The 19,464-nt window shown below is 38.7% G+C and overlaps 1 protein-coding gene across 3 annotated transcripts; it reads left to right on the forward strand.

The window, feature by feature from the left end:
- Positions 1–629: 629 nt before the first annotated feature.
- LOC102300884 (cadherin-related family member 1) lies at positions 630–15,767 on the forward strand. Of its 3 annotated transcripts, none has more exons than XM_005919552.3 (18): positions 630–1,273; positions 1,517–1,519; positions 1,717–1,812; positions 2,158–2,303; positions 2,399–2,449; positions 2,717–2,806; positions 2,949–3,035; positions 4,249–4,365; positions 5,797–5,940; positions 6,028–6,106; positions 6,235–6,335; positions 7,384–7,587; positions 8,237–8,389; positions 8,961–9,125; positions 9,793–9,860; positions 11,176–11,404; positions 12,079–12,333; positions 13,705–14,476. In XM_005919552.3, the coding sequence occupies exons 1-18, from the start codon at positions 1,213–1,215 to the stop codon at positions 13,900–13,902; spliced, it is 2,247 nt and encodes a 748-aa protein (XP_005919614.1). In that variant the 5' UTR covers positions 630–1,212; the 3' UTR covers positions 13,903–14,476. The 3 variants fall into 3 exon arrangements, with proteins under 3 accessions (XP_005919614.1, XP_042075674.1, XP_005919613.1); XM_005919551.3 differs by having other exon boundaries at positions 634–1,273; positions 14,345–15,767; XM_042219740.1 differs by lacking the exon at positions 1,517–1,519 and having other exon boundaries at positions 633–1,273; positions 14,345–15,767.
- Positions 15,768–19,464: the final 3,697 nt, after the last annotated feature.

A 19,464-nucleotide genomic window follows, 5' to 3' on the forward strand; every position in this document is an offset into this window, starting at 1 on the left:
GTATTTGACAGTGGTACTTATCAGAATAATTTTTTATGTTTTTCTACTGGTTAATCCACCTCAAGCTCTTTAATCAAAATGTTAAAATAGAAAAATATAATAAAAAAATTATATAATGCTACTGTACATCTATTATTGTGAATGTAGGAGATCTAATTAATAATGCTGAGTTTCTATGCTTGTGCGCTAACATTTTTCTGCCTTAAATGAAAATGTTCACCCAGGGACTATTTTTAGACCTGTGAATACAGGAAGTGCACACTCTACACCTTGGAATACAGTTAACACGGTAGCTCAAATGACAGGCAAACGTGCAGTCACATGACATGAAATGGTGCAAAACTCTCTCTTTAACTGTTGTCAAGGTTGCAAGCTCAAAACGTCATACTTGATTTTTCCACTCTGCTCTTCAGAGTGTCAATTTTTTTTTCTTTCATAAAATCAGCTCTTCTTAATCGAGCATTATGCTTTGTCTTTCGCCTGATTTATCTGCTGGTAATTCATACCGGAAGGACATATTACAGTTTTAATTTTGTATTATTTATTTTATTTTTTATTTGTTCTTGTTTTTTTTTTTTGTTCGCCCACATGGTGTGATTGGCTTCTCTCCTTTTTATTTATAGGGTTTTAACAAGCCCATTAGTCACATATAGCCAAGGTGGCCTAAACTGCCCGCTGTTGCCAACCTTGCCTGCTCATTTACCAACACTAGCCTTAGCTGCACTCATGCACTTACAGCCAATAAGCTTTCTTTAGATCTTGCAGTCTACTTTCCCCAGGAAACCTAGTGACCTGCCAGGTGGCCCGTCTCAGCACAAAAAAACATGACAAAACAAACCGCTGATAATAACAACCAAACAAAAATCTGAGCTGCAAACATTTCCTATCAATGTTTCCAGACTAAACATGGATTCTGTGCCTCATGTGTGCGCCTGTCAAATGTGTGGCGAGGTGCGATGATCACACCATATTGTGTGAAACTTGAACTCTCGTCTCTCAATGATCCAGGAGAATTTGGAGTGAGAGCAATGTGGTAGAAGATGTGTGCAGAGAGAAGGGATGCGTCACTGGATTAGTGCCTGAGACGCTGTCCCAGCCTCTTCCTACTTCTGAGCCTGCTGAGACGCTTCAAGAAGGGCACGGCACTCACTGCTCGCTTTCCCTCCACCAAGCCTTCCACATGAGCCAGCCAAGCCTTACCTCCCCACCAGGATGAAGAAAGAAAAGAAAACGCATGCTTTACTGTTTCTCCTTATGCTTCACTTCACCTCGGGTAAGGCTCTGCTTTTCTTTTACTGTCTTTGTTGTGTGTGGTTAAGACTTCTTGCCTCGCACTTATCTGGTTAATCCTCTAACACAGAGAGGGCATGTCTGTCTTAGTGTGGACTTTCATGTTGCTTGTACTTCATAAATTTCAACATGCAATGCTGTTTTTGTCTGGGTCTTAATACTACAGCCTTATTATTTCTAATTTAACTCTTTTCTCTCCCCTGCTTTCAATTCCTGCCCTTTTTAGCAAGTGAGTGCAACTCTTCTCACTGTAAAATAATAATTAAGGAGAAAAATAATTTGATGTGGTGAGAGACATTTGTGGGGTTTATACAGTGTGTGGAGCAGCTTCCTTTTAGATTAGGTCATTGTTTTTCTTTTATATCTCTCTTCTGCTCAAATAATGTGAATCGTCTTTTTCTTTCTCATTTTTTTTTTATCACAAAGGGCAATCAGACTATGCTCCATATTTTTACGATAATGGTCCCAGCAGTACAAATGGAAATATGGCCTTGTTCAGCATCTCTGAGGATACACCCGTTGGTAAGGCTCCCGTAAAATTACATTTTTTTAAAAATTATTATTGTTATAATTAAGTTTGGTATAATTTGAGCATGTTTTTACATTTAGTGTAGTTTGAGATGTGTGTTTTAAGTGCCTAAGTGTTGTATGAAATGATCTCACATGGTGCTAAGGCTCCAGCTAATCGCTATAAGATCTTTTGGATTGTGACGTACATCACAGTCTTACGGGAAGAAAACATTATGGGTAGAGGCTCATCTGACCTAACCTGTCAAACGTGCCTTTTACACTAGTGCTGCATATAGACATGTCACGTTTCTGCCCCATTTCAAAGGTTTTGTCCCTGTATGTGTTCTTTTCTCATAGGAACACAGATATATGTCTTGAATGGCACAGATCCGGAGGAAGATCCAGTACGATATGGTCTTGCTTTTGAAAAGGGCTCTACAGAATATTTTAGAGTGGACCCAAAGTCAGGAAATGTGACTCTAATTCAGGAGCTCGACAGAGAGGTAAGCATTTTAATAAAGACTCCTGGTTTGGAAACACACAAAAAAAAAAAACCCCACTTTGGCTCAAAGTGATGTGACATCTTTATTTTTCATAGAAACAAGATGAAATCTCAGTGCACGTGAGCATAACGGATGGCCGTAATAAAGTAAGCTCTATAAGCTACAGTGCAATTCAGTTTACAGTCACATTTTAATACTGCAATTTAACTGGAAACTCTATCATAAATATTAGGATTAAATAGTACTTCAAAAAAGTGCCATGACAGCCTGTAAAATCTATTTAACTGTGCATCATGACATTTTCTCTGATCGCTATTTAGATTATTTCTCTGCAAACAATGTCATTTTTTTTATAAGCTGTAGCAAAAGCAGCTGTTTTGGAAATTTGTAATTGCTTTTCACATGTGTTTCAGGTTGTTGAGACAGTGAGAGTCTTTGTCACGGATACCAATGACGAGCCACCTGAATTTCTAAATTTGCCTTTTATTATTGATATTCCAGAGGTATATTATATAAAATAACTATACAGTTACATGCATGCATTCTAGAGTGTTTTTTCCTGAATGTAATAAAAGTGTCAAACTAATTAAATAATCAAAATTCAATAATGTTTGAAAATTATTGAACTTTTTGCTCCTTTCCCAGGACACTGCTCCAGGAAGTAGCATCTACAGAGTCCAAGCAGTGGATAAAGATATGGGCTCAGGAGGAAGTGTTTCCTATTATCTACAGGTAACTTCACAGCCTCACTGTAATGTGCTTTTGTTATCATGGCAACTTCAAAACAACTTGAGTAGTAACTCCCAAATTGCAAATATTTTTGAAGTTGAATTGAAGTAAAGATGCACAAAGTCACCAGTAAAATTCAGGCACGTTAAAGAAGCTGTTGTGAATTTTAAGAAGTTTTGTTTAAACTCAGGTGAAAAATGCCAGCCACATATCACAAATTAGAAACTATATAATGCACAAAGATCCAAATATCATACTTGATTAATTCTGGCTACTGCATCTATGTTTACTGAGCCATCAGTCAGAAAAAAGCACTCTCCAAAATATAGCAGCTAGGCTTCTACGGCAGCACGTGCGCTGAAAAGTGACCCAGTGTAACCTAGGCTAAAGTTAAAGCTTTTTTTAGCCGCGTTGCACATGGCGTCCAGATGAATACTGAGTTGATTGTAAGAGAGTACTAATCACAGAGAGGGCTCTTTATAGCTTTACACCTCTTTACATCTTCAGCTCTCTTAACTCTCACATCCTGGAATACTCCCTGAAGTCTGCCAACACCTTTATCCTCTTAGAGCCCAAAATGTATTTAAAACTGTTAACAAGTTGGGTTTTTTTCATAATTTTAGCATTTCATTTTTTTCATATCTTAATTTTTCTGTTTGTTCTAGGTTTTTTTTAAGCTCTTCTATGGTTTGATTCAATTTCTGCTTTGCAATCCATTTAAAAATCAATTACATTTTTTATTACCAAGACTGCAATGCAAAATAAGCAAATAGCAACACTTTTAACTAGCGTTGTATGACCCTAACACTCAGGGATAACCAGAGGTCGACCTGACATCACGAGCATTGCGCGTGATGGAGGGAGGAAAAGGGCATATGAGTGATGGGACAGTGATGCAGGGAAAGATTAATCTCATACCATAGAGCAGTCTGGAAATCGTGTTACTTTAGTGGATTAAATTTCAATTACATTTGAGCATGGCATTGAAAGCTTAATAGGGGCTTAGGTTTGGTCTGGGCCAACAGCTGACAGCACAGTGGTTGTTAGTCTCCATGTGTCAATTGTGAGACAAAGCTACCCTGAAATGCCAAGGTTAAAATGAGCCAGGCTAAAATTGATTGGTACCATATCAGAATTAGCTTTATTGGTTTGCTAAATTTAAGTCGAAATAAAGCACTCCTACTATCTTTATTAACTGTGACTGTTATATTACCAGACCTCCCCATTCACCAAGTTCACCATTGATGGACACAGTGGGATCCTCAGAGTTAAACCTGGTGAGACTTTGGACTTTGAGACCACACCAACGCATTTTGTGACAGTAGTTGCAAAGGTGAGAGGTCACTGTGACACTTTTACATTTGGGTTGTGCCTTTATTTGCTTAATCAAATGGTCTTAATACATGTAAACACAGTAAGTAGCTTAGTTTGCAGGTATTTCTGTCCTCAAATGTAAAGGATTTTCAACTTTAAAGTCATGTATTTTTGACATGCAATTGCATCAATCATGGGGTTTAAAAAAGATAAATGAAATTGCAGTTTAAAATTATTTAATTCTAAGTAGAAAATTACATAAAATCTAAAAATTAGTTATTGGAGTTTATCAATAACATTCCTTCTGATACAATTTGTTCATATAGAACCAAATCCTGCATATTGTAAAAAAACAACAACAACAAAACAACAACAAAACAACAAAAACAACATTATACTAAATAAACACATGACATAATTATGTTCTATGAGCAACCCATTGCAGTGACTGAGAGGAAAACTTCCTTTTAATATGAAAAAAAAACTGCTGCAGAACTAGATTCAGAGTAAAAGTTGTTTTACCTTCACTGATTTGGGTGAGAGAAAAGCAAAGAGTGAAAAAGGGGAACAGGGAGCTAAAAAAAGTCTGTTGGGAATTGGTGAGATTTTAAGTTGCTGGTCTGCTGACGCACTGAAAGTCCTGCTCCCAAAAATAAGTATAATTTATCACTGTGAATAATAGTTGGTGGTGAAAGCTAGTTTATTTTTTGTAGCCTCGGCTCTGGCTACTTAAATACCTGGCTGTGTAACATTTAGTAGATAATCCAGTTATTAAAAAGGTAAAGCTATGATGTATAAAAAATATTATATTATAGTGTTCCCAATTAAAAATGAATTTCATTGCCTAACTTTTGATTTTTATTAAGGTGCAAGTTTTTCCTAGGTTTTTTTTTGCCTTTTTCAACTTTAGTCGATAGACACAGTGAAGATAGGACAGGAGAACAGAGGCAGAGAAAGAGGGGAAGACATGCAGCAAAGGACCGTGGGTTGGACTCGAACCCGGGCCAGCAGATCTCAGCTGTATGGCACGTGGTCACCTGCTCAATGCACTGAACTAAAGTGGCAAATCAGACAATAATTGCTTCTAAAATTATACTAAACCATGAACATGTATCTAAAATCTTATGCATGTTCTTTCTGCACTTTGTGATTTTTAGCAAGTTAAGAAAAAACAAACTCTTAACTTTTTCAAGCAAGACATCTCTTTAAAGTGCAAGTAACATTGCATTTATTAGGTTAGAATACTAAAAAAATGTATATTTTTGGTTAAACTAAATTTTTAGTGTTTTTTGTGAGCTGGCTTCAAGCTGTTGTGACAGATAACATGTAGCAGAGATCCCATAATCCCAACATGGCCAAATGTAAAATAAACTTAACCATGTCTTTGATTAAATATAAATGCCACATTATGCCATGTGGTAACTCTGCTTTTACCTTGTTGTTGTCACAGGATGGAGGTGGAAAGTACAAGGGGAAGCATCAGGTGTTGACTTCCACAGCCACAGTAACAATTAATGTTATTGATTCCCAAGACATGCCTCCATACTTTGTAGGAACACCATATTTTGGATACATCTATGAGGTCTCTGTTCCTGTAAGTTCTTGTCGCATTCACTGAATTAAATTTGATTTCAGTTATTGCTTTTGTCTCCATTATGTTGATGTACTTTTTTACTTCTAGGGCTCTGAAATATACACAGTGTACGCTAAAGATGGTGACCAAGGCAATCCTAACCCGATACATTATTCCATTATTAATGGTAAGAACAATAGCAAAAAGAGAAAAGTGCAAGATTTAGTTGCTTGTTCGTAAGGCAAAGGTGTGTTACTGTGTCTTCTTTTAGATTATGATCAGATTTCAAACAAAACTTCTATCAACACCTTTCAGGTAGTGATGGTGTGTTCGACATAAATAGCACAAGTGGTTGCATCACCCTGACAACTTTTCCATCTTTGCTGAAAAATGAGCTGTATGAAATCAAAGTCAAGGTAACAAGTTATTTTCTACTTATCTTCATGTTTAAAAGAAACTTTTCACCGCAGTAGCTTTTGAAACCACCTTCAGCAGCCATAAGTTGAACGGATAGATTTTTTTCTTTGTACGACTTTATTAGTCTCTCACATGGTTGTGGATGAAGTTTGGTCCACTCTTTACAATATTGCTTCAGTTCATTGAGGTTTGCAGGTATTTGTTTATGCACAGCTCTCTTAAGTGCCAATCAAAGTATCTTAATCAGTTTTAGGTCTGGCCTTTGAGTGGGCCATTACAGCACCTTGATTCTTTACCTTTTCAGCCATTCTGTTGTAGATTTATTGCTGTGCTTAGAATCATCATCGTGGTCCATGACCCAAGTTTGGCCAAGCTTTGTCTGTCAGGCAGCTGGGCTCACATTTGACTCTAGAAAGTATAGAAAGGAGTTCATGGTTGACTCAATAATTGCAAGGTGTCCCAGTCCTGTGGCTGCAAAACAAGTCCAAATCATGACCCCTCCACCACCGTGTTTCACAGTATGAGGTGTTTGTGATGATATGCTGTGTTTGATTTTCACCAGATTTAGTGCTGTGGATTAAGGCCAAACATTCACTTTGATCTTGTCTAGCCAAGGGACATTGTTCCAGAAGTCTTGGAGTTTCTTCAGACACAACTTTGCGAACCTAAGGTGTTCTGCTATATTCTTTTTAGACAGAAGAGACTTTCCTCTGGCAAACCTTCTAAAACGTGTTTGTCAGGTTTTGCCCAGCCTTGGGGGCGTATTTTCTGGGATGTCCACTCCTAGGAAAGTTGCTACATTGTGTTAACATACACCTGAATGCTCCAGACCAGCAAAATTCCAAAACTTGTTATCGTACAGAGGTGGTCTCGCTGATGATCGGTTAAATAAATGCATTTGATTAGAATCATCTTGCTGCTTCTTCTTCTGCTTCTGTAATAGTTTTTAACAGGACTGCATAGAGTCCCATGAAAACCTTTTTTCACCGGTGCTTCTTACTCTCATTGACTATAATTTTATTTACTTGTGTATTTTTTAAACTGAAGGCATCTGAGATAGGCCCAAACAATGAGCTCCAGGACTATGATGTTACCACAGTGACTGTCCGTGTGGTTGATCTCAACAACCATCCCCCAACCTTTTATGGAGAAAATGGGCCACAGAACAAATTTGAAGTCACCATGTATGAGCATCCACCTGCAGGGGAGATCCTCCGTGGCTTCAAGATCACAGTCAACGACTCTGATCAGGTACATGAATTCCCAAATTGCAAATATCTAACTCATCTTTGATTCATTCCTTGGACATGCAGCAGTGTGCTATTACTAATCAATAACTGTGATCAAAGGTGGTGCAATAATATTAAAATTTAAAGAATATTAGCCAGTTGACAGATCCATTTAAAGAAATTACGTACAAAGTTAACTAAATATGTGAAAACAAACGTGTTGTGCAATAATGCCGCCCCAAAGTTGCAAATATCCAGCAAAAGTATTGAAAGTAAAAATGTCACTCACTATGCCACCATGGTTAGTCTCCTCTACCTGTTTATAATAGCTCATGTAGCATTACATGACACTCTTATACTCTTATTTATGTGGTGGCAACAGCTCAGGAGGTAGCACAAGTTATGTAATAATGTTAATAATAAGTTGGTGGTTGCTCCAGTCTGCATGCGAAATCCTTGGGCTAACTGCGAACCCCAAGTTGCATCTAATGGCGTGTGAGTGTGTATGAATGTATGTCAGAAAGCACTTAAGCATAAAAAAGTGTTTGTGTGAATGGGTGAATAAGACATGTTGTATAAAGCGCTTTTAGTGCTTAGGTAGAGTAGAAAAGCGTTCTAAACGAACCAGTGAGTTTATGTAATGGATTTCTGTATTGTGCTGACATTTTTAGGGAGCAAATGCCAAATTTAAACTGAGGCTAGTTGGGCCGAGCCGAGTGCTTCGTGTGGTTCCCCAGACAGTCCTGAATGAAGCACAGGTGACCATCATTGTGGAAGACACATCCGGCATCGACTATGAAAAGGGGCCAACTCTCTCTTTTAAGGTGAGGCGCCGTATGAGCAATATTACAACATTACAATACGTTATTATTAACAAGTGTCGAAGAAATAATCCTGTTAGTTATTTTACTGGGTGGGTAATCTCTTTTGGTTACTAGGAAATATGATGAAGACCTGCTGTATTATTTGATTAACGGCTTTAGCCCATGAATTAACTGCATTTTCATTAACTTAAGCTTTGCCTGTATACTAATACTTTGTGAATGTTGCAACATAAATACATAGCTCACCTTTTGTAAACAGCTAAAAAGATAATTTACTCCAATCATTTGTGCTTGTAAAGGACCCAGGCTAGAAATCCATCTATCAATATGACTGTAGATAAGCAATAACAACATGAGCGCCCTAGCAAGTCTCTGATTTATTTCACTGACTGCAGTGTCATTAATTTTAAAAATCATAAATCAAATCTGAAAATATTTTCTTTGCTTGGTTTACAGTTTCACAGAGTAGCCAGTGTGGCTTTAGATATCTGTCTATCCATGAACTCATTGATTATGAGTTGACTAAAGCTTTCAGCACTAATTTAATCACTCTGAGTGTGTCTTCCTGCAGCTCCTGGCAGTGGAGATTGACACTCCTGAACGGTTCAGCGCAACAGCGGACATAGTGATTAACCTGCTGGACACAAATGACAACATCCCTAAATTCACATCTGAGTATTACATCGCCAGGGTCCCTGAGAACTCTCCTGGAGGCTCCAGTGTTTCATCTGTAACAGTGAGTCAATCACAGTTAAACTCAGCTTTAACCTGATCAAAGTGATTATATAATCCATCTTTCCTCTGTTAAATGCATATTGCTCAGCACAGTTCATTAGATAAAAGCAGATTGGTGCCAGACAAAAACAGGCTTAGCGCTCTCTTGCTTCAGTTTGCTACTCCTGGTTATGAAATTTGTTATCTCCATGTCACAATCTGGCATATGTCCTATGTTACTCCTCATCGAGGGAGATTATTAAAAAAAATATTGGCACATTTGTCCCTTGCTTGTCATCATACTGTAGAAACCCTGCAACCAGGCAATGTGTCCAAGTTAAGCAGTGAGAAGTAAAAAGCTTAATTTTGCTTCAAGGTTAATCATGTTGACCGATGCTTGCTGAACATCCCCTCGCAACACACTGTATATGAGCTTAAGACTCTATATAGTTGTCCACAGGGGGTTTTAGTAAAAATAAATGACACAATAAATTGTTTTCAGTCACCTTAAAGTAATCATATTTATTTAAGTTACATATCTATACACTATTATGATGTAATTTTCCAAATAAGTAATTAAAATTTTTTAAAGTGTAATTTTTAAATATTTTGTTGTGTAAGCATGAGTATGTATGTGTGGTATGTAGGAGTATGTAGGTGTATAATCGCCTTCCTTTTTTTCTCTGTAGGCAAACGATCCAGATTCCGGGTCTTGGGGTGAAGTCAAATATACGATTTATGGATCAGGATCTGATTTGTGAGTATAAACCTTTCATTGCTGCCAATTTAGGTTCATTCTGATCAGATCTTTAATTCTGGCATTTCCACAAAATGCATTTCACAGCCTAAAGTTATTTTGAAAGTATGAGTCAAAAATGCTCAGAGGCTCAGGGTGTTTAGTGCCAACAGGACACTAGTCTTGAGTCATCTTTGTGTCTTTGATGAAAGAGGTAAGCAGGAAACTGGTTTGATTGGCCCCTCTGCTGCACAAACAGCTCGCTCTAAAATGGCTGTAAGATGCTGGCTAATCTCCTAATTGGATTGGTAGGTTAAAAATAGAGAGCCTGGCCCATCTCACATAGGCAGAGCCAATTAATATGCAATGTGACAGCTGGAGCCACAGAAACGGCAGCTTTGAGAAGCAAGGCAACATACAGCGAAGGGAAAGTGAGAATTTATGCCTGTCTGCAGGCTGCAACCTGAGTTAGTTGTGTGAAAGTTATCAGTTCCAAGAAAACTTGTGAAATTTCACAGCGAAAAACAAGACAGAAAAGTCTGCTGAATAAAATGGCTGCATGCCCAATGTTGAACTAGAAGGCACTCAGAAAGCTCCTGGCAAGCTTTAAAATGAGTAAACCTGCTGTGTGTACGAGCAAGTATTTATTCCTTATTGTATCCCTGAAATTGTTATGAATGTGTTTTTAGGTTAGAGAAATATAACAGGTGGTAAAAAAAATTAAGCCCTACAGGGTATAGTCAAGCTCTCCTGATTAGTGATCACTTTAAAACAACCTCTGGAAAGTCTGAAAATCTCAAATATACATTCACAATGTTTGAAATGACAAAATAGTTAGAAGCATTATGGTTCCAGATCTGCAGAAAACACAAACAGTGTATAACAATAAGAAAAAATTGAAAAAAAAAAACTTGGCAATTATTGTGTAAATCAATATTTCTCTACAGATGTACATATGCATTTCATATGCTGGAGATCTGTCTTTAAGGAAGCAACTCATTAAACATATTCTCCCTGCAAATCAGGGTTCAGGATTTTTCACCCAAGCAAATAAGCATAAGCAGCAAAAATGTACAAGTTTGTTTTTCCTACACGTTTTTTAAATCAACTGGATTAACATCTGAAGCCTTACAGTACAACACGTCTGTCCAACGAAGGCTGTAAAGCTGTTTTTTATAGCAAAGTGTGAGTCATGTAGAGATTCACAGGGAGCAATGAAAATCTGTCACTTGAGCTGTGAATTACGATGCCTGTATTAGAAACGCCTGGTTAGTTGAGATGAAGCTAAATGGACATCTGTGGTTGTGACTCATGCACTGTGTGATCTGAACTGCAGGTTTTCCATTAACGCTTCATCAGGCCTCATCACCACACAGCCCTGGACCAGCCTGGATGCAGAGGTCAGGTCAAAGTACAACTTTTATGTCAAGGCTGAAGATTCAGAGGGGAAGTACAGCTTGGCTGAAGTCTTTGTCACAGTCACTGACATGAACGACCACGCGCCAGAATTTGATGAAGTGCTCGTGGAGAAGACGATGATTATTGGCACGCCTGTCAAAATAGAGGTACATTTTGCTTTGAAATTGATCTATCTCGTCTCTTTTAGCTTAATCTGTGATTCTACTTTCACCAAGTTTCAGCTTTTTTGTTGTAAACTGAATGTTTTGGGAGTTTAGATAACACTAAACATTCAATGTATTGAACTTTGGTTCTAGAAAAGTTATGATTGCATAATTTGGCATCAAAAGACTAAAATTTTGGTGTGTAGAGCTTTCTAAATTTGTTAATATTCCATGGCTATAAATACAAAAAACACTATTTGCGCCTTTCTGATAAAGACTACAAAAAACAGCTGTTTAAAATGTATTCAGTTATGTGGATTAACTAGAAACGTGTAACTAAATTAAATAAAATTTGATTTCAAATCTAAGGAAAATCTGAAGCCTGCAGTGGATATTCTGCATTAATACCTGGTTTAAAACACTTCTTATAAAGTAATCAGTGTGACTAATTAAAATTATTAATAGGGAAACAACAATTCCATAGCCAAGTACTACGGATGATAAATTGACTCATCTTAAAATGTATGCATATATGTGCCAAAGCTAGGTTAAAGAACGACATATTGCATGCAATATGTCAAATCTAATGCATTTTACAGAAACATCACAGCCTAAGAATAAAGATTTATTCGTTTACATTTTAACTAAACGCTATTGATGCATGATGCTATTTACAGGCCGTGGATGAAGATGCGGAGTCTCCAAACAACGTCATTGAATACTCCATCATGACCGCAGATCCTGACAATGCATTTGACATCAATGCTGACACTGGCGAGATCAAGCTGAAGCCTTATATTAAGTCTATGGAGATTGTACAGAACATCACCAAGCAGAAGGACTGCAAGTGGTCTGTTGTGGTCGAAGCCAGGGACCGAGGCTCTCCGTCCTTCAGCACAACAGCTGTGGTCAACATCGATATCACAGAGGCGGTAAGACTTGTTCCAACTCGGAGCATGCTTGCAGTGCTTCCTGTCCCAGAGCTGAGCTGTAGACGTGCATTTTAACATGAGTCAATAGGGACTGTTGCCATGCTACTATATGCTTCTGCTAAATCAGCGTCCTTGTTTCAGCTAGTCACATTTCACTAAGTTCATCTACTTTAAAGGATAACACTGGTAATTTCTTATAGTTTATTTAAAGATCAGAACTAACAATAAAGTTTCCTACTAAGAAGTGAAAAAAAATCCATTAATACTAACTGGACTATCAGGTTCTAAATACAATCTAATTTGTGGCTTTAAATATGAATTATTACAGAGTTTTAAAACCAATTAACTCTAAATTTGTAGCTTTCCCTTTCAGAACAAAGTTTTATCATAAAAAATTATTTGGACAAAAAAACAGTTTTAACCATTCTGGGATTGATCCACTGAACAGTCAAAGGCCACTTCATTAGTTACACTTTTTCATTTACTGGTTAACACAAATATTTAATCAGCCAATCATTTGGGCTCACCAAATAAGGCAAGAGGAGACTCAAAAATGTTACCTAAACTGATGAGTCACAATTGTTGCTGCAGCATCCAGATGGTGGGTCAGAATTTGGCATGGGCAACATGAATGCATCAATCCATCCTGCCTTGTCAGCAGTTCAGGCTGGTGGTGGTGATGGTGGTGATGGTGGTGTAATCATGTGGGGAAATTTTTTGGCATACTTTGGGTCCCTCAGTACCAAGTGAGCATTGTTTAAACACCACAGCCTATCCGAGTAATGTTACTGCGCATGTCCATCCCTTTATGGCCAATATGTACCCATCTTCTGATGGCTGTTTCCAGCAGGATAATGTGCCATGTCACAAACCCCAAATCATCTCAAACTGGTTTCTTGGTCATGACCTCCACAGTCATTCAATAGAGAACCTTTGGGATATAGTGGAGCAGAAGATTTGCATCTTGGATTTGACACCAACAAATCAGCAGTAACTGTGTGACGCTATCAAATCAATACTTAGCTCTGAGGAATGTTTCCAGCACCTTTTTGAATGTATGCTTTGGATTATTACAACAATTATGAAGGCAAAAGAGCCAAAGCCAACCTAGTGCTGGCAAGGTGTGACTAATGATGTGGCCAGTGAGTATATATGGTCATGGCTACACATTTTACTTGTTGATGGAAAAATTCACACTCATTTTGATCTTTGAAATATTGATATAAACATTAGCATTATCCTTTGAAGTTTTTGCTCATTTGCATTGATCCATATTTTTCTAATACTTTTTGTGTTTTCATCCTGAATCCATTCTTTCACTCTCCATGATGTTTTTGGTTCTGTTTGTGTGTTGTGTATCGTGCTTTTCAGATAAAAGGTCGAGTTGTTTCATACTTCATGGGCCTCAGCAAGCGTCCGCTGACTGTTTTTGGAATTTTTTTGAGCATTCTCACGTCCCTTGTTTTACTAACAATCTGCATATCCACCATCCTGTACTGTAACGCAGTGAAAAAGTCCCGAATCAACCCTGAGAGTAACTACATTAAAGTGGTCCGCAGAGTCAAGTGAGAAATAACCAATGCCTGTCCTTCATTTTCATTCATGAACATTAAAATAATGTTTACTGGCTGGGTTAGGTCTGTAAAAGAGTACTGGAGTACATTGAAAGAAAAGTCTTTTTTATTATTTACTATTTTTATTTCCACAAACTTTTTTGGTCCCATGAACTGGTCATTATTATTGTTTAGCCCTCGTCAGTCAAAGAGAAATCCTAATGCATCGCACTGCCAGACGCATTCCTAAACATTAGAGACATATGTAGTTGCTAGCTTTCCTGTATTGTAGGACAGAGGATGGATGTCTGGGTGCGAGTGTGAAAGTGCTAGAGTGTTCATAGATATGTTGTTTGGGCCTCCTCTGTCAGTGCTTTGGCATCCAATTTCATGTTTGCATGCTTTTGACAAATACTTGGAATTCAGGTTCAAACTGTTTTATTTATGCTCTTTTACAGACTCCTCTCAAGGGGCCTATGGCAGCCTTTTTAATGAAAAGTAGGGACAATCCTTTAAAAGCTCTAGGCATGGTCACTTTTATCATTAGTGTTTTGGTAGGAGGGACTGTCTTGATCTCTACGGCTATGTACATGCGCAACTCAAAGTCCAACAGGATCATGCCAGCACGCCACATCATTAAGAGGCGACCCAGGGACCAGCAGCCTTGGACCTTCAAGATACCTGTTATCAAATTCACCAACCCTGGAGAAAAGTTCCTCATAACCAACCCGGAGAGCAGCCTCCAGCAGGAGACAGGCAGCCCCCGGCTGAAGCCTCCACCTCCCATTGCTCCCTGTCTTCCGCCTCCACCTCCCTCTAACGTGCGGCCCAATGAAAGGCTGCGTGCAGTCCCAACAATATCTGGCGCACTGGCATCCAAAGGCTCCAAGAAGGCTAAGTCCAGCCGCCGTAAGGAGGGAAACATCAGCTCTGCTTTAGTGTCGGAGCTTAAAATGAAGCTTGAGCAGAAAATACACGAGAATAACCAAGGTTATTATTAACTTTAATGCGCAAATATCTTCTTTGATGGCTCTTAACTCACTTCATCCGAGTTCTGTGTGATGATGAGGTTACGTGAGCCTACCTTTATGTTATTTACAAGCAAACAAAAGAAGAGAGTGGTTTACATAATTATGTCTTAAGACAAGATAGAAGTGGGCTGCAGTGTATTCTCAGTTGACCTGCTTTAGATAAAAACAGGAGACAGCTTGAGTCAGCAGTACAGTACTAGGTAATTCACCACACTGCCATCTTGAGGAGGATTATCATTTTAACATTAAGAAGCATTACAAGAAATTGAAAGCTGAGAAGTTGCTCTTTTGTATGATGAAAATGTGCCACTGTAGGTTTTCACAGTAAGAGCATCTTGCTTTTATTTTGTTGAGTGAGTCACTGTAGAAAAATGCTTTTATATAAGTGGATGTGGATCTCTTTTAATTGTACAGCACTGTAAACATGGCAAAACCGCAGCTGTATCATGATGCAGTAAATACAGCAAAGTCAAAATTAGACCGTCTAACTCCTCTTGAAGGATGTTGTTGATAAAAATCAGTCATATGCTTGAAATTTTTAAGCTCAGATTACTATTTATATAAGCTGCTTGGACACTTAATTCATATGGGTATTTAAATGTAGTGTCAAAAATGTAGGGTCTTTGCACTGCTACTTTCCAGGTTACTTTTAAATGCCTTCAAATGTAGGCAAATACAGTGTCATCACTGCAAGAAATATGATGTTCTTGATTCTATCTTAGCTTACTATTGTAAATAAGTTTAGAAAAACTATATATGTTACATATAAATAACACTTGCCTGGTATTTCAAAGTAACATATTTGTACTGTCTTTGTACTGTCTTGATTTTGAATAAATATTCAAAAATATCTTGGTCTGTGCTCAATTTTGTCCTGGTGGTTTGATGTAGTTTTTTAGTTTTTTTGGGTTGTGGTAAAGACACAAAAACTAAGACACTGATTAAAATAAAGAAAACAATACATACATTATTTTTGCACAGCAACACTGTCCCCATAGTTGAAAAGTTCACTGCAAATAATGCATTGGCTTAAGTGGACTGGCTTAAGTACAGCGCTTAATTTTGATGTTTTGGTACTCAGAGTTTTTATGGTTAATCTTGCCTTATGAAGATCATAGCAATGCAAGGGGAGGGATCACTAGTGCAAACAAGCGTGGGACTAATGTCAGTCTGTTATGTAATATAAATCACAATGTTATAGCAGCTGTGCTGTGTTAGTCTCTTGTTGTTGTTGTGAATGTCTAATGTAAATGTCACTGTTTTCATGGCTGAGGGTGGAACTCAACCTGGCTATCGATGAACCACCATGACTAATACTACAGCAGTAAGTGGTAAAATGTGGCCACCCTTTCCATGTCCAAATTCCAGTGCAGTTGTAGCCATGGGTTTGACCAGTGCATAGAAGTCTTTACCTTCTTTTAATTGTTGAGCTTATTGGGGTTATGATGGTAGGTTGTCTACCTCCATCCTATCCCTAGCACTCTCTGACATGCCAATCATGAGTATGTTCTCCTCCACTACATTGAAAAAATTGTCTCTATGGTCTTCTTCTGTTCCTTCTGTCTAACCTTTGCTCAATATCTCCAGTATCCCTCCTCTGCACATGTCCAAATCATCTCAGCCTTGCCTCTCTAACTTTGTCTCCAAACTGCTCAACCTGAGCTGTCCCTCTGATGGACTTGTTTCTAATCTTGTCCGTTCTAGTCACTCTCAACTAAAGTCTAAGCATCTTCAGCCTCACCACCTGTCTTCTTGTCAGGGTCACTGTCTCCAAACCAAACATCATAGCAGGTCTCACACCCCTCTTGTAAACATTCCCTTTCGTTCTTGCTGCTATCACAATTCACCCCTGACACTCATCTCCACCGGCTTCATGGTGCCTACACTGTCTTCTTTATCTCTCGTGTGCACTGTCCATTGCTTTGAATAGCCGATCCCAGGTATTTAAACTCATCCAACTTCACTATCTCGATTCCTTGCGTCTTTACCTTTCTACCAGCCTACCAGGTTTCAACGTAACTTTATTCTTTCATAAGTTATTTACAAGTTTCTGACCACTTATAAAATGTGTTCAATGTGCTGCCCATTGTGTTGGATTGTCAATGCAACCCTCTTCTTCACACACTGATAGCAACACCGCAGGAGAAATGCCAGCACAGGCATCCAGTATCCGTAGTTTCAGGTGCTGCACATCTCGTATCTTCACACCATAGACAATTGCCTTCAGATGACCCCAAAGATAAAAGTCTAAGGGGGTCAGATCGGGAGACCTTGGGGGCCATTCAACTGGCCCACGACGACCAATCCACTTTCCAGGAAACTGTTCATCTAGGAATGCTCGGACCTGGCACCCATAATGTGGTGGTGCACCATCTTGCTGGAAAAACTCAGGGAACGTGCCAGCTTCAGTGCATAAAGAGGGAAACACATCATCATGTAGCAATTTCAAATATCCAGTGGCCTTGAGGTTTCCATTGATGAAGAATGGACCCACTATCGTTGTACCCTATATACCACACCAAACCACTCTCCAGTGACATGCAGCGAGTGCTACGCTGTGGGCTCTTGCTGAATGAAGCTAGGACAGCCACTGATGTTTCTTCATTAGTGACAGTTTTCTTGCGTCCACATTTTGGCAAATCCAACACTGAACCAGTTTCACGAAACTTAGCAAGCAGTTTGCTAACTGTAGCATGGGAGATGGGTGGTCTCGTAGGGTGTCTTGCATTGAAATCTGCTGCAATGACCCGGTTACTGCGTTCACCAGATATCAACACAATTTCGATCCGCTCCTCACGTGTTAACCTCTTCGACATGTCAATGGCTGTGAACAAAGAGAAACTTGTAAATAACTCATGAAAGAATAAAGTTACGTTGAAACCAAGCACACCATTGTTTTTCTTGTGACATTACCAATAAGTTTGATGTGTCACATGGCCCTCTTCCTATTGAAAAAACAAAAGTTGTATCCAAGATGGCCGACTTCTAAATGGCCACCATGGTCACCACCCATCTTGAGGAGTTTGCCCCCTCACATATACTAATGTGCCACAAACAGGACTTTAATATCACCAACCATTCCCATGTTATTACGGTGTATCCATATAAATGGCCCACCCTGTACTTCTCCAGGCTTTCTTGCACCTGCTCCCTACTCTCACTACAGTCTCATCTGTGAACATCACAGTCCACAGAAACTCCTGCCTGATCGCATCGGTCAACCTGTCCATCACCACTGCAAACAAGGTGCTCAGGGATGATCCCTGATGTAATCCTACCTCCATCTGTTACTCCAATAGCACCTTTCCTCACAGTCTTGCTACCCTCATGTATGTTCTAAAAACCATGTCTTCACTCACTAGTATATTTGCATCTCTAACCTTATTCACTTAATCTACTGCACATCCTTTCCAGCTCGATTTCTGCCTCTAGCCAACTAGTACAAGTCCTTTTCAAGACTTTCTTGGCTTGGTTTTTCCTCAATCTTTCCAGAATGCCTGGAATGTGAACAATTTCTAAAATACTTTACTGATAAAATTCTATCTCTCAAATCCTCACTCCCCCCAGTGGTGAGCTTTGTTCTCACTGGAGAATGTGCTTCTACTTTTCATCAGTTTGAGCCAGTGTCACTCTGTACACTTAAGCAAATTGTCAAGCAACTGAAAATTACTAGTTCTGCATATGAACCTCTTCCGTCTCGCATTGTGAAGGACGGCTTTGATGTAATTGGGCCCAGTATTCTATTTTTAATGAACTGACCATTGTCTTCTGGCTATGTTCCCTCTGTTTTTAAACATGCTATAGTGCAACCTGCTCTCAAAAAAAAGGTGTCTTGACCATTGTGATTTTGTTAATTATAGGCCGATATCCAAACTTCCGTTCCTCTCCAAAATCCTAGAGAAGATAGTTCTCTCACACGTCCAGGCTTACCTGGATGCGCATGACATCTGTGATAAATTTCAGTCTGGTTTTAAACCACGCACAGCACCGAAACAGCTTTGCTGAGAGTCCTTAATGAACTTCTCTTAATTACTGATTCAGGGCATTCTGTTGTATTAGTCTCATTGGATTTGTCCTCAGCTTTTGATATGGTTTACCATAATATCTTATTAACGAGGTTAGAACACACTGTGGGGATTCGGGGTGAAGCCCTTAACTGGTTCAAATCATACCTTTTGAACAGGTCTTTCTCCGTTACCTTGGGTACTTATTCTTCCTCAACTGCATCCTTATGCTGTGGTGTGCCCCAAGGTTCTGTACTTGGCCCAGTGTTATTCTCATTATACAGTATATATGAGATATATATGCTCCCCCTAGGCTTAATCTTTGAAAAATATAACATTTCCTATCACCTTTATGCCAATGATATACAAATATATTTTCAATTAGATGATGACGACATTGCTCCTTCATTGCACTGCTTTCTCGAGTGCATGAGAGAAGTCAGAGAATGGCTTTCAGGCAATTCCCTTATCCTGAATGATAAGAAAACAGAAATTGTGGCGTTTGGCAACCATATCCCTTGGGACCTATTAGCTGATACCTTT

The sequence above is a fragment of the Haplochromis burtoni genome, unplaced genomic scaffold (genome assembly GCF_018398535.1).
Source record: "Haplochromis burtoni strain Fernald_Lab_line unplaced genomic scaffold, NCSU_Asbu1 Contig_37, whole genome shotgun sequence".
Lineage (NCBI taxonomy): Eukaryota > Metazoa > Chordata > Actinopteri > Cichliformes > Cichlidae > Haplochromis > Haplochromis burtoni.

Coding starts and splice junctions, on each gene's coding strand:
- LOC102300884 (XM_005919551.3), top strand. CDS start 1,213: ATGAAGAAAGAAAAGAAAACGCATGCTTTACTGTTTCTCCTTATGCTT. Junction 2,304..2,398: donor TTCAGGAGCTCGACAGAGAG/GTAAGCATTTTA, acceptor TATTTTTCATAG/AAACAAGATGAAATCTCAGT. Junction 9,126..9,792: donor CCAGTGTTTCATCTGTAACA/GTGAGTCAATCA, acceptor TTTTCTCTGTAG/GCAAACGATCCAGATTCCGG.